General features: G+C 53.0%; 1 protein-coding gene across 7 annotated transcripts in view; it reads right to left on the bottom strand.

Annotated features, from left to right (window-relative positions):
- Window positions 1-5,648, bottom strand: part of ABCG1 (ATP binding cassette subfamily G member 1) — a 71,522-nt gene extending 65,874 nt beyond the window's left edge. For all 7 annotated transcript variants that reach the window (XR_009047722.1, XM_057697042.1, XM_057697040.1 and 4 more), the window contains exon 1: window positions 5,501-5,648. Coding sequence is in view for 6 of the 7 variants with exons in the window: in XM_057697042.1 (XP_057553025.1) it covers window positions 5,501-5,542 (42 nt within the window). In the remaining variant the exon portion in view is untranslated. The remainder of the gene's footprint in view (window positions 1-5,500) is intronic.
- Window positions 5,649-15,471: the final 9,823 nt, after the last annotated feature.

The raw sequence follows: 15,471 nt of genomic DNA, 5'->3' as shown, positions 1-15,471 counted from the left end.
GAGCCCGTGGATAACCCTCTTCAATAACTCAGGCCCTTCTGATGGCCGTAGGACTGGGGAGACCCTGCTGTACTGCTGTCTGTTCTAAATAACAGCATGCTGTTATTTCTCCATAGATTGCGAGGTATTTCTTTAAAGTTGATGGTTTTTTGATCGTTATTGTTTCTAATAAAAAATCTAAAACAAAACCAGGGAGTGGATCATTTATAAACATCCTTACAAACCCCAGCAACTCTAGAGGCCAAAACAAGCCCTCCCCCCATTAGAATGGCCTCTTGGGGTACATAACGGCATCCTTGAAGAGCTGACATTATTTCCTTCGTGGAAATCTTGGACGATTTAGAGGTTTCGAATCTTTAAAGCACAAATAGGGGGATGGGAAGATGCACAGGGGATTCTGGGTCTTGTGCTGTTTGAAAATGTTGCTTTGCTGTTTAAAAGACACACACACCTCCCAGGCAGCTCCTACCTCTGGAAAGCTTAACCGCATCACAACTTAGCGCATTGACTACAGCGTTCTGTGGATAAAAATTAAAGTGCAGAGTAAAACTCTGACAAAATTAATCTTGGTTTGCCACTGGCACTGAGCATGTGTAGTGCTTCAAACGGAAACAGGAATAGGTCTGTGGGTGTCCCCCATGCAATTGGGGAGGTCTGTGTCAGCCTGACAACGGGCCTCCTCGGGGCAGGGCTGAGAGTGAGCCTCTCCTGCTCCCAGGAGGGCACTGCAGGGCGTCGCCTCTGCAGCCGTGCGTGTCCGATGCCTTCTGTGTTGGGGCCCCTTGAAGGAATAACAGGAGACCCGGCCCCAGCTCAGCACGCTCTTGGCTTTGCCCCACGGGTAAGAACATGCACTGTCAGCTCCAGCACCCGGAGAAGCACCAGATGCCATCCCTGTGCCCACCTGTCTTGCCCTTGGGGAACACGAGCTGCTGTCCCTGGTTCATAACCCAGTCTCACTCCATAGGAGCCCTGGAAGCACCAAATCTAGCTTTGGTGGGGGGCGGGGGGAGCCGCTATAGTGGACACAGCAATGGGCAAGACGGCTCCAGGCCTGGTCCCCAGAGTCCGGCCTCACCCCCACCTTGAAAGGTGAGCTGTCTGCTTCCAGACCCACGTCCTGGGCGGGACTCAGCTCTAACGCCGGGAATCACCGATCGCTGTGCCTTCAGTTGGGGGTGGGGAGTTTCCAGCACCCACCCCACCCCCCGCCCCGCCCAGGGCATGGCCCCCCTTTCTCCTCCCACCACCGCGGACCATCCGCACCCTCCCCCAGCACCCACCGCGGACGTCAACCCCTGAGGAAACCCAGGGACAGGTCGGGTCTTCCCTTTTTGATGAAACCCACAGGGATTCGGGGATGAACAGCCCCTACTCCACCCACCTACCAACCAGAGCAGATGCCAGACCTGGATTATGATGAGGGTCTGACTGTCCCCTCTAGACTCCAAGCCTATCTGTTCTGTCACTCACGCGCTCACAGCCCAGATAAAGCCCTGGGGCTCAGCAGTCAGCCAGACAGACATGGCGTGTGGCCTCAGCAAGCTCATGTCCAAGACTGGGGCCCAAGCAATGTCAATACAGAGGGGCAGGAGCTGGAACAAGAGGATGCAGGGACCCACAGGTCACCCAGTGCAGGGCGGGTCCTGGGGGGGAGGGGGGTGCTCACGGTGTTTCCGAGGAAATAAAATGTAAGCGGAGCTTCGCAAGGGGAGGTGGGGGAGGGGGGCCCGTTCACGACGTTCCCTGCGAGGGAACAGCATGTGCAAAGGCTCTGCAGCAAGAGAGAGCAGAGCACCTGCGGATCTGAAACTCAGGGGCTGGAGCTCTGATTTGGGGTGGCGAGAGGGGCTTTGGAATAAGATGGGACTAGAGCGGCGCACCAGGTCCACCATGTGCCTTACAAAGGGCTTACAAAGCTTATTAAGGGAACTGCACTTTATCTAGACCTCTCTGCAGGGTCAGGGGGGCCTCTCAAGGCGCAAGTAGCAGACCAGATGGGAGTGGAGACCCGTCTCCTGCAGGAGCCTACAGAGGGGAGGGAGAGTGGCCTTAACCAGTGGGGAGGGAGACAAGTGGACCGGCCAGTGTGACAAAGCTGGGTGGTAAACTGATGTGGGAGTGAGAGAGAGAAGCTAGAGGCCCATGCTTACTATGTAAAGTTTTGCATCATAATACCTCCCGTGTAGTAGGCAAGCAATTACGAACAATAGCAAATATTCACTCAGCTGTTCACAATTACAATGTACCTATTAAATTCCAGATTGCGTAGATTACTCCTCTTCTGTCTCCACAGCCCTACTGGGCGGGGGGGGGGGGGGGGGGGGGGGGGGGGGGAGGGGGGATTTACACTCTCCCACTCCATTTCACAGAGAGACCACCTCACCTGCCTGAGACCCCACCATTAAGGAGTAGCCCAGCTGGGGTCCAGCCTCGTGAGGCTTCCCTGTCTGCATGGGTCCTCCCAGTCAGTGTCCCTAACAATGCCAGCGTGTTGCTTAGCTTTCTATAGGCAAGGAGAAGCGGACCCTGGGTCATCCCAGCCCCCGTCCATTACAGGGAAATCCACAAAAGACTGGGGAAACCACACGACCCCACCCCCAAAGCAGCCAACACCAACCACCATCACCCACCTTTCCTCCATGGGTGTCCAATTAATAAAATCCTAAAATCCTGTCTGATGGGAGGCAGTGGCTGTCACTCCGAAATAGACCAGCTCTCTGGAAACACATCCTCAGATGAGAGCCGCGGGGGATGTAGGTTACAGCTAGCCTGTCCTTAGCCTCCTGAGCTCATTAAAAATGAAACAAATACATCTTCCCTCCGCACTTGTTCCCTTTCATTGTATGCTTCCCTCTTACCAAAGCACTGGCTTTGACCTACCCCTCCATGCACAATTTGTGCTGCATATTAAATGGTAAATAATAGTGAGTCCTTTCACAGGTGTTGAATTCCGAGGAGACCCTCTTTGGACTGTTCCTGCCTGCGGTTGGTGAGAATATTTTCTTGGGTGTTGATTTCAATTTGAATGCTAGAATATCAAGATGCTTGGTTCGCTGGGGAGGGTCTCTAATGGTCAGAAAGTCCCCGGGCCATTGTGAAGCTGATTCACTCTCTTCACCCGGGGAAGCTCAGTTGGAGATCGAAACTTTCCCCTCAGCATCTTGGGGAAGGGAGGAAAGGAAAGAGGAGCTCTCAGGATCCAGTCACTGGCACTCACACTCACCGCTGCCAGCTATGGTGCCCACCTAGACCAGCAGACTCTGCAGTTGGAGGGCAGATCCCTCCCTGGGACCCTGGGCACCTAAAAGGAAAACGTAGTGGTCCAGAATCCTGAAGGCCACTGACTAAGGGGAAAGAACCCAAATGTCATGCCCTTAACTAAGTAAAGGGTAGGTGTCACTGGCATGGTCACTCAGAATGCCAACCTCATCGTCTCCAAAATCTGCCTTCCAACAGTCCCACATACCAGTCCCACCGGGATCCTGTGCCCGCCCTGCCCAGCCCAGCTCAGAGACTCCCAGACACCATGGGGGTGCTTCTCCCATCCTCCAAGGCACTTTCTCCAGACTCACACCTGGCAGTCAGCCCCGGGGTGGACCCCAGAGCAAAGTTTAGGATCCTGGGGATCTCTCAAGGGCTCTGTTTATGACTTGGGTAGATTTTCTTAAATTAAAAAAAAAAAAGCACAAGGTTTTCAGGGAGAATGATTTTCACACAGAACAACATTCTCTGGGAAAAAAATGAGCTCCGCCATTAGCACCTCCACAGGAACGAAACACCTGAGTTCTGGGGCTGTATCAAACCATAATGTGATATCCGAAAAAATCTTGACACAAAAACACCTGCACCTTAAAACATTCTGATTCATTACTCTCCCACATGTACGAGCCACTTCTGCAGCTTTGAAAGAACTTCAAGAGTTAGTTGCCTGGCATCTCCAAGACCTGAAACTTTTCCTTAGCCACAACGAACTACCTTCCACTACCACCAATTTTCCATTACCACCATCATTTAGGAATCCCAAAGAAATGAACACGTATATAATGAAGAATGGCCAAGTGTTACCCAAGCATTCAACCAGATAAAAGCTAAGGTCATGAGGAGGGGACTGTCTTCTTTCGTGTTTTGACCCCTCTGACACGTAAGAAGCTAAGTCACAAAGGCAGAACATGCCCAGAGACGGGACCCGGCCCGTGGGGCCCCCGCCCCTGGCTCTTTCCTGCTCCACCAACCTCCTTAATGTGTTGGCCCCATTCTATCGGTTTACACAAAATCCTTATATAATGAGCTGGCGAGGCTGGGTATGTTCTACAGTAACCTGTTTGGAATCACAGGATGCGGGTGTCAGAGCAGAGCATGCGCAGAAATGCTGCAACTTTTTTTTTTTTTTCTTGAGCTCAAGGCAAGAGGTAACTGTCGGTCAAATCCTGCTGAGCCCTGCTGACTTCAAATACAGGATGCTAAAAATGAAAGAAAGGCGAGGGGTGGGGGCGAAAACCGGTGCGTGCTGTGCACGGTGGGGTTACAGCTCATGGGGAGGTGACTAGCAGGATTGTAAACACACAGACAAAGGATAGAAGGGGGATGGAGAGCGAGGGCGAGAGGGCTTGGAATTTACGGAACACTTTCTATTTGTACTTTGGAAGACCTGAAATCAGTCCAGAGGTACCTAACTGCACTGCTGGCGCGCTAGGCATAGACACGAAAGGCCCTAGGATGGGTGATACGATGGTTACTTTGTTTTTTTCCCTAATGTGAGTTTATGGAGCTATTTTAAAGGGGCAAGCGGAGACTCCTGACCACCCTTAGGAATAGCACTTACTGTGACAAGGTCCAGCAAAGAATTCGCCGGCACCCGGAGGACCCCTACGGAGCTGGCACCCTTGGGAAAAGTGAGATGCGCGCCTCTGCCCCCACCCTAGGCTCTCTCCGGGGTGCAGAAATGTGGCCGGAGGTACCCAGGTTCAGGCTCCTGACTCCGCCGCCCCCGCCTGAGCAGGTCCGGAGAGGCTGTCCCCGGGGGCGAAGGGGCAGCACGGGCTCCGGCCCTCCATCACCTCTTTCTTTTGTTCCCCTAGACAGTGCCGGCGCTCCGGAGAGTGGCGCGAGAAGCGCCCGCTCCCCAGGCTCCGGCCACGGCGCGCCGGCAGAGGGATGGGACCCCCTTCCCCTCTGGCCCAGGCTGCCGCCCCGCCCCAGGACACTCCGGGTCGCCAGGCCCCAGGCCCCTCACTAGGAGGCAGAGGTCAAGGCCATCTGTCCACTTGTGGGGCTGCGGGCCCCCTTCCTCCCTCCTTCTCCTTGCCCCTCCGCCCTCCCCGCATCCTCGGCTGCAAGGAGCATCCCGAGGCACCAGGTGGCCAGGGCGGGGAGGGGTATGGAGTCGGGCGCCTCCCCCGGGGCTCGGAGGTGGGTGGCAGGGTGCGGGTCTTTGTGCGTTTCTTCATCTCCTAGAGAAGACAATCAAGCCCTGGGCGCGAAGGATGCGCTCACTCACCATGGCGGTGCCAATCGAGAAAGCGGCCATCAGACAGGCCATGCCCCGGGGGCGGCGGCAGCGGCGGGGACGAGGCTGCGGGCGGCGGGGACGCACGGCGGGCTGGAGGCTACGCTCGTTCCAGGCTCAGCTGCTGTGCCCGCGGGGGCTCGGGCTACGGCTCCGGCTGCCGCTGAGGCCCCGGCCCCGCCCACGGCCCGCCCGCGCCGGCCCCGCCCACGGCCCGCGATTGGCCGGCGAGCAGGGGCGGGGCGGAGCCGGCAGGTGCGCGTGCTCTTGTTTTGCTCCTGCGGGGGCGCGGCTGGCCCAGTTCCGGGCATCCCGGCTGCTCCCGCTGCCCGCGCCCCTGGCCTGGCAGGCGCCCAGCATCCTCCCCAGCCCGGGAGACCCCGAGTTCGGAAACTCGCAGGGGCTGGGCCAGCGGGCCCGAGCCCGCCTCGGACAGTCAGCGGGGTACCCCCCTCCGCCGGGACTGCCGCCTCAAAGACTGCAGGGCTGTGCCGGGGGGCAAGGGGAGGCGTCTAGGGAGGGAGCGTGGAAGGGCAAAGTGACTTCTTTTTTCGTTGTTGGGCACCTCTCTGCCAGGTAGGAGCGTGAGAACTAAAAAAGAGAAGGCCGCTCAAACGCCTCCACCCCCACTACCGCTCCACATCTGGGTGGCCCCCGAACACTGGGGCAACACACTCACTCCTTCATGCAGCAGGGCTGTGCGCCCGACGCAAAGCTAAGTGCTGGGTGACACAGGGGTACTAGGTGAAGATGCCCGGGCCTTTGTCCTCCCCTGCATCCCACCCCCACCCAACAAGAAAAGAAATGCCCTCTTTTGTTTTTTTCAGACGCCGTGTTCCCAGTACCTGGCCCAGCACCTGGCCCAGAGCTGTGTTCATGTAACAGCATAAAGAATGACACTTCAGGCACCCTCTCATTTGGCCCCAGATGGGAGTATCAGATGGCCTGGCGTCTGCTGAAGCCCTTATTGTATATGTGGGACCATTTCCTGGTAACCATGGTGATAAGACAGTCCTTACTTCCAATCTCAGAGGCTGATGCTTTAATTCAGTGGTTAGCATGTGGGGACCGCAGGTAGGAAAGCATCTCTTCTCACCTCCAGCACACCTGGGCCACCCCTCCCCATTACCCCTCAGATGAGGGAAGCCCTTGTCTTTATCCTCATCTAAAAAGGGACCACAGCTTTTCATGCCAGGCAGGGGGGTTCACACCCCAGGTCTGATGATGATAGGGAAATTCTCCCCTCAAATCAAAGGAGGGAAAGGCCGTATAATGTATGAGTTCAGGGGGAAAGGGCCCTGGTTTTGTCTGCAGAGTTCACTTGAAGAATCCACGCATTACCTCTGTTCTGTTGTCAGGAAACCTGACTGCTGTATTTCCAGGTGCCACTCTCTAAATGCTGGGCCCATAGGGCTGTGTGGTGACTTAAGTGTGCTGAACAGGGAGGCCAACAAACTCAGAATGTTCTGGAAAGAGGATTCAAATCTGCAAACCTCCCTGGAAGAGTTTAGGCCAAAAGGCAGGGACAAAGGTGCCTCATCTCCGGGACCCCGGACTGGTGGCCAGCCCTGAAGCCCATCACTTGTTCCAGGGGCATGCAGGACATAGAGCAGGGGAGAAAGATATAGAACACGGCCGGTGGTGGGGGGGGGGGGGGACGCTCCATGAGAATCCGGCTGGACACTGCCCAGCTATGTGGCCAGGACAAGTGACAGCATGGTCCTGTTGCACTGGCATCTATTCGCTGTCCAATATCCATTGTCCTCACTGCTAGGAATGCGTTCAGAATCTCCTCTGGAACTGCCCCTGCGTCCAGTTCTACGCCACATGATTTGGTCAGTGGTTGGTCAGGAACCGGGAGTGTAGGGTGCTACTTGCCGGGCTCCTGGGAATGGCCAGGGGGACAGTATGTAGAACCTGAGGACGAAGCTGGGGAGGGCAGACAGTGATAAAGCGGGTCTTTGTTGGCATGGCTTGAGCTGCTGGCTTTCCTGTTACAGGCCACGGAAAGAGTCCCACTTATACCTCTGTACTTTGGGGTGATAATTGTCTCAGCCACATGGGAAATAATGCCTGTCAAGTGCTCCCCGCTGTGCGTGGTGCACAGCTAGCACGCCAACTCTAGTCCTTACTAATGTTATCCCTCTTGTGCCAAATCCAGGAAAAAGCGAATAGTAAAGTAGGTTGGATCTGTGACACTGCTATCGGGACTTTTGGTCGTAAGTGACAGAAACCCTGCTCCACCTGGCTAAAGGGAAGGCTCAGGGAGCACGGGTTTCAGGTCTGCCGGGACCAAGCACCCGTTCTGGGTCTTCAGCCCTTGATCTCTGGCTCTTGCCATGGCTCTGCTTTCCGTCTGCTGGCTTTCTACTTCTAGAGGCTGTCACCGCGAGGCCCTCCCGGCAGCTCCAAGCCTGCATCCCATCCGTGTTAGTAAACCAAACTCAGATCCACTTGCCCGCCATGCAGCAAAGCCAATCTACTAACACTGGGTTGTGGTGAAGGAAAGTACAGTGTTAATTGCAGGCCCCAAGCGAGGGCGGGGGAGACCAGCCTCGCATCCACATCCACCTGGTCTGTGGGTCGTGGGATGTGTTTAAGGAGAAGAACAAAGAAGCTGAGGTGACGCATCGTCTTGTCACATGTCTGAATCGTGGTTTCGGGGGTCAGGGTGGCTCAGGTGGTCCGTGGCTCAGGGGGCTGTGAGCTCATCTTGCCGGGGAGAAACAACCTGGGTTTGTACGTTAGTGATGAATCCGTACCAGCAGCTGAAGTACATAAACAATGTTGTCGACCACACAGCCTCCGTCATCTGACTCTGGTGACGAGTGCTGTTAGCCCAGGACTGAGGCCAGAGGGGACGGAAAGGGGATCAAGTTTTGGGTGAGAGATGCTTCCTAAACTTGGTAAAAGAACTCAGTGATACGGGGCTTGGTTTCATCAGCTGGCAACCAGCCATGATGCCGGGTGAGGGGGAGCCAAACACTGACTGGCCTGGCTTGAGTCCCGTGGGCCAAACAGGCCAAAGGGAATGTCGGCCCCCAAGGAACCATGCAGAAAGATTGGGACATGGGTGCTTCCTCAAGGCCATTTTGGGGAACTCTGAACCCAAGTGTGGGTGCCAAGCAGGCAGACGTAAGAGGAGCTCATCACGGGACCGTCCGGTGCAGACCTCAACCCCGATAGGAATTTTGGCTAAGACATCACTGACAGGGGAGCCAGGCTGAGCTTGAGAACATCCAGTGGGAAAGCACTTCCTGCCTCAACAGGCAGCCCATACCAGTCTGAAGTAGTTGTCATTGGGAGTGAGCGGTCCCTGTGCCTAAGGGGACTCCCTGTCGCCCGAGGTACCGTCATTGCGTCCCGCCTCCACACAGCCCGACTTGAGCTCTTCCATCATGGCTCCGTACTTCTCCCCAGGCCTTGGCTTCCCTGAACCACCCATGCCTGGGCCTTCCAACATTGTTTTGTAGAAGATGCCCCTCTTCCTGCTCACCTTTCTCTGCGTGAGTTCCGTTTTCTCAGTGTCCCCTGTGAAACTTGGGGTCCACCACCCAACACCTACTCGCAGTATCCCCTCCACTTGCTAATGAGCATTTGTTCCCAGGCTCCGCTCAGCTCACTGGTAAGGACATGCTTCCCTGCTGCAGAACCAGCTGCCTGATATCCTGGGGCAAGCAGGTCAGTGGACTCAGTCAGCAGCCCACTAAATTCATTTTCCTCGTAATTACGTAGTTTCAGTTGCCTGGTTTGCACTTTATCCCCCAAATCCCGTGTTAAGGAGTGTCCGGTTTATCTCTGCCAGACATAGAGCCCCTGAGGCTGGGAAATGGAGGGGGGCACCTTGCGGACTTCGTCTCTGGTGCAAGGATTCTTCTCTTGGTGCCCAGGGCAGGGGCAGGGGTACCAGTAAATAGATGCCCAGGTGGCCTTGCGGCAGGCCTGTGGATGGACCCAGGTGCACTTCTGCAGGGAGCTGGCCATGGGCGTGAGGCTGGCTTGGCATCTTGGATTGCCCAGGCCCCAGAGATCCAGAACAAAAGGTCTCTGATCCCCCCGGAGAAACCTTTGAGAACATCCTGGCCCTCCCTGCTCCCAGATGGCTAGGAAGAAATCTAATGAACGCAGTCTTCTTCACATCTGGGTGATTTTACCAATAATTTGACCTCGAGCCTTCTTTGATTACAGGATGGCCAGCTCTGAATTAACCTACGTGATTTACCTAAGTGGGCCCTGCTCAGCTGTCTTTCTTCTGCTCGACCACAGAGCTCCACCAACCTGAGCTTTGTTTTCCTTCCAAGACCTACGATTTCATGCCTTCCACAGACACTCAGAAATACCCACTCCGCTGGGATCTGCCCTCAACGCTGGGAACCCAGGGTGGACAGGATACAGGAAACCCAGCCCTCACGTGTGGTCAGAGAGTCACGGGGAGAGACTAGAAAGCGGACGTTCTTACCCAAATAGGGTATGTTTTTATCGTATTCCATGAGCTTAGCATATCTTGTAAAGAATTCTTTGCCTGAGTTAGAGGAGCTCTTGCTGTGTAGTTTAAGAGAGACCCTGCCAGAGGCAAACTGGTGCCACACGGGGCTCTGGTCTGCCGCGGTCGTGCCCTTTTGGAGTCAGCCCTTCAGGTGTCCCACCCCAGAGACTTGCTACCCGCAGTTGCATCCCCCCCACAACTGCCTCCCCGCCCCACCATGCGATGCCCCCTTGTAACCTGTGCATCACATAATTGATTTACGGTTGACTGTGCTTAAAGCCCGCGACAGCCCTCGAGGATGTAAGCTCCACATGGGCAGGAATGTCCATCTGCTGATGGACCCCCAGCCCCGGGAACACTGCCTGGAAGGGGATTTTGTCCAGGCTCACCAGCTGTTTGATAGCTACCTCCCACCCCATCCCTCTGGGTCCCCCACCCCAGCTGTTTGGTGCGCGTGAAGCTCCCAGTGTGGAAAGTGCCTGCCCTGCGATGTTCCACCAGGGAAACTTCTCCCCCACTGGGTACCCCACCACTTCCCAGAGAAAAACAAAAAACTACAGAAGGCTGATCCTCCCACCTCATCCCCAGATCCTCTCACCATGTGGACCCCTGAACCACGGGAATGTGAGCGCTTACGGGATTTCTTTCCCTAAAGCCTCACCAAGCTTGATTTTGGAGGTGTGGTGTGGAGAAGTGTTTGTTTGCTTGCTTGCTCTTTACAACCCAAAGCTCTGACTCTGAAAGTAAATGTTTTCAGCCAAATAAAAGCAAAATCTGGTGCCACAACAGCCAGTGGGAAAGAGGGGCTTGTCCCTTCCCCAGGCTGGCGGTGGTGGGAGACGTGGTGGGGACTCCCGGGAGACAGGAAGGTGGGGGAGGAATCCTGCCCTGTAGTTTCTCCAGGCCCACGACAGCACAGCAGGTACTGGTCACTGGAGGCGTCCCTGGGGGAGACTTGCCCTTGACAGGCTGGAGACCTGCCTTCGGGTCATGGCCCCTGCCTTCTCGGCTTCTCTGATCTTTCCACTCATGTTAGCAGAGAATTAGTGGCCATCGGGCCCTTTCTACATCTGTTCACATAAGAGCCATTGCTTCCACCTTTAAAGAGGAAAAGAGAGAGAGGAGGAGAAAGAGACAAAGGAGATGGGAGGGAGGGAGGAAGACAGGAAAGAAGGAAGGGGGGAGGGAGAGAAAGAAAGAAAGAAACTTAAGTGGTAAGGATAGGTGCCTTAGCCCTTGATGCGAGAAGGTGGACAGGGGAGCAGACGAGCAGACAGATTCAGAGACATTCTGTCAGGGAGGGTGACACCTGAGGCTAAGCCACACACCGAATGCAGACTCTGCTAATTGGTGTATTTTAAAGAAACATTATTTTCCTCTCGGTGGTTTGTTTGTTCCTATTTTGCTGGCCCTCCTCACTCCTCCAATGTCTGTCTCCATCCAGGTGCCCCCCATCACATGCGGGCAGCAGCCCAGCTCCAGTGGGTCCCTTTCCTCCCCAGCCTGCCCGGAGCTGGGGGCAGAGGAGGGGCCTGCGCTGAGAGTGTGGTGCAGGGTGGAGAGAGGGAGAGGGAAGAGCCCAGAAGGTAAGAGGGAAGGCTGAGATGGATGACGGGAAGAAACAGGCAAGGGAGTAAGTATTTCATAAGCTCAGCTAGCAAGAAGCAAGTGAGCCACTGCAAACAGACTATTTCTGCTTTCTCCCCTCAGCGTGGAGTACGGAGTGGTGGGAGAGATGCAGGAGGCCAGTTCTACAAATGAAGACAGAGGAAATAGCATCTGGCAATGAGATGACCTTCAAAGCTGAAGATCAGGAGGGAACTCTCAGAGGTGGACATGGGAAAATTACTGGAGGCCTCCCATCCCCCCTTAAAAGGTCCCGGCTGGGACATAGCTGGAACCTCCAGGCCACTGGGCACCCACTTTTCCTCTGGGAAGCTGCCCTCTCTGACTCCATGTGCTCAATCTTACAACACAACCCCCACCCAGAGCTGTCAGATCATTCCACCTAATGGTTTGAAAGTGCTGTAACATGCGTTACCCCCTGTGATGCTCAGAGGGCAGATGCCATCACCAGAACACATGTGACTTTGATACCCAAGCCCCAGGCGCAGGACAGGCCATGCCCAGTGGAGTGCAGAGCAACTCTCCGTGGCTCTGAAGAAGATGCTCGGGGGCATCTCTGGGATGCTCGGCACCCTGGCCACAGGGCAGAAGACCTCTTGCCTCCTCAAGACGCCTGAGCTCTCTTGGGATCTGCCCACCCACCTCTCCCCTCCCCAGTCCTGGGAACTGCTTCCTCCTGCCTCTCCCTTCCAGAGCCCCAGCTCCATCCCCTCCCCTCCAGGAAGACCTGGTGGTCACCTTGCTGAGCCCTGGCTTTTGAAAGCAAAAGTGTGGTTAGGGAGATTATCTTCTGTATGCTTGGAAACTTCTGGGCAGAGCCCTGCAATTCAAAAGTCCCCAAGGCAAGAGAGAACCAATTTAATTAAAGAAAAAAGTCTTGGCTATTTTTTAAGGGAGGGAAAGGGAAAATAGCTCAAGCAGGGAAATTAGTGTCAGAGGTTATCTCAGCAAATTATCCTGCCACAGAAAATAAGGAGATGGAGGCTGCACGAGGTTTGGAACTTGCCCAGGACCACAATGTCCAGGCAAAGACCCAACTCTCCAGACTCCTGCTGAGCACCTTTTCCAGTTTTTCACAGCTGCCAAACATTTGTTGAGAATCGGCCAAACCTATTTCAAATAGGGAGAGAGGTACAAGAAGTCCACGTTCAATCTTTTAAAAGTCATAGGCAAGCTAGTGGGGAGATGGAGTAGACATACTTTTCTCTATTACTCCCCCAACACAGCTGAAAACTCTGGACAGTGTACAAAACAAACATGAGGAAACTCTGAACGGTGGAGAGGACACAGCAGGGTGGCCAGGACCCTGGGACCTAAGGAAGCACACAGTGGTGAGGTCCCCGGGTTTTTTTTTTTTTTTTTTTGCCTCATAGATCCCGATTCTCCGTTGAAGAAACCAACAACCTGGAAATGCCAGTGGACACAAACAACAAAAGCCCCCACAAAAGACTGCTCTCTCTAGCCACAGGAATAGGAGAGGAGCAGCCTAGCATTACAGAATGTGTAGACAATTGCTGCTCTATTCCAGCCCGATACCAAGCAAGAAACTCCCCACACCACCCACACCAGCAAAGATGAAGGGGGAGCCTAGATTCCCACCCTCCTCAAGCTATAATGAGGCACCATAGCTTCCCCATTCCCAGTCAAAATGGTGTCAGAGAAGGCCAAACAGGGAGTCTGGAACCTACCCCCCTGGCAGGAATGAGGAGCCCCTCCCCTTCTCATGGGGCTGGGGGCAGAGGAGACCCAGCAGAAGCAGGACCCTCACCACCACCCAGTGGTAATGAGAACACTCCTCCCAAGCCGTGGTGCCAGTGGGGAGCGTGTGGGGAGCAGTAATGAGGTTCGCCTCTCCCAGCCAGGGAGGTGTGGGTGGTGACCAGGTGGAGAGCAAGGGCTCCAGCCCTTCCCAGCAGTAACGAGCAGTCCCTCCCTTGGACGTCAACAAAGGCTGAGCAGGGATCCTGAACACCTACCCTGACCTGGCAGTAATGAGGCAGTGCTTCTCCTCCCTCCCCTGCCCTAGTGATGTCGGAAGAAGTCAGCTGAAACAGAAGATTTAAATGAGACCTAGCAACTCATAACATAATACCAAAAATATCTAGGTTTCCATCAAAAATCATTCATCTTCCAAGAATTAAGAGAATCACAATTTAAATGGGAAAAAAAGCCAACCAATAGATGCCAACACCTAAAAGAAAAAAATGTCGCAATTATCCAACAAAGATTTAAAAGCAGCCATCAGAAAAATGCTTTAGTGAGCAATTGAGAACACACTTGAAACAAGTGAAAAAATAGAAAGTCTCAGCAGAGAAACAGAAGATGCAAAGAAGAATAAAATGGAAATTTTAGAAACTGAAAAATACAGTAACCAAAATGAAAAACTCAGTGAATGGGCTCCACAGCAGAATGGAGGCAAGAAAGGAAAGAATCAATGAATTAGAAAGTAGAACAATATACATTACCCAGTCTGAAGAACATAGAGAAAATAGGCTGTACAAAAATTAAGCAGAGCCTGAGGGGCCTGTGGAAGATCTAACAGGAAGATCCGATGGTTCTGAAAGGGGATTGGGGGGCTGAAAAAGTACTCCAAGAAATAATGGCTAAAACTTCTTAAATTTGGCAAAAGACAGAAACCTACAGATTCAAGGAGTTGAGTAAACCCCAAACATGATAACCTAAAGCAATCTACAACAAGACACATCATAGTCAAACTTCTGAAAACTAAAGACAAAGAAGAAATCTTGAAGGCAGTGAAAGAGACATGGCATCTTACCAGGAGGGGGAAAGCCACTCAAATGACATCAGATTTCTCATTAAAATAATAGAGGCCAGGGCTTCCTAGGTGGCATAGTGGTTAAGAATCCACCTATGGGTTCGATCCCTACTCCAGGAAGATCCCACATGCCGTGGAGCAACTAAGTCCGTACACCACAACTATTGAGACTGTGCTTTAGAGCCTGTGAGCCACAACTATTGAGCCCACATGCCACAACTACTGAAGCCCATGCACCTAGAGCCTGTGTTCCGCAACAAGAGAGGCCACGGCAATGAGGAGCCCACACACTGCAAAGAAGAGTAGCCCCTGCTCTCCACAACTAGACAAAGCCCATGTGCAGCAATGAAGATCCAACACAGCCAATAAATAAATAAATAAATTTATTTTTAAAAAGCCAAAAAAAATAGAGGCCAGAAAGAATCAGCACAGCACTTTTCACTTGTTGAAAGAAAAAAAAACTGCCAACCCAGATTGCTATACCAAGAAAAAATATCCAGGAATGAAGGGAAGATCAAAACATTCTCAGATGAAGGAAAACTAAGAGAATTTGTCACTAGTAGACATACCATAAAATAAAGGCTAAACAAAGTTCTTTAAACATAAAGAAAATGGCAAAATAAGGAAACTTTGTATGTCAAGAAGGAAGAGAGAACACTCTACATGACAATATGAGTAAGTAAAGTGGATTTTCCTTCTGCTAATGAATTCTTCAAATTTTGTTGGCTGGTTAAAGCAAAAATTGTAGTACTCTCCAACGTGCTTCTAAATGTGTGTAGAGTAAATATTTAAGACAATTATATACAAAGGAGGGTAAATAGATATAAAGGGAGGTAAGATTTCTACACAGCACTCAAACTTATAAAACTATGACATCAGTAGACTGATATGTCATGTGTGTGTAATAAAATACCAAGAAACCAGTGAAAGAGCTATACAAAAAGATACACTCAAAAACACTATAGATAAGTCAAAATGGAATTTTTAAAAACGTTTAAGTCCCAAGAAGGAGTTATATAGATAATAATAAAGATGAGAGCAGAAAAAAGAAAGCAGGGCAATGAAAAAGAGAGA

Source organism: Hippopotamus amphibius, chromosome 10, assembly GCF_030028045.1.
Source record: "Hippopotamus amphibius kiboko isolate mHipAmp2 chromosome 10, mHipAmp2.hap2, whole genome shotgun sequence".
Lineage (NCBI taxonomy): Eukaryota > Metazoa > Chordata > Mammalia > Artiodactyla > Hippopotamidae > Hippopotamus > Hippopotamus amphibius.
This window is presented reverse-complemented; position numbering and strand designations above follow the sequence as displayed.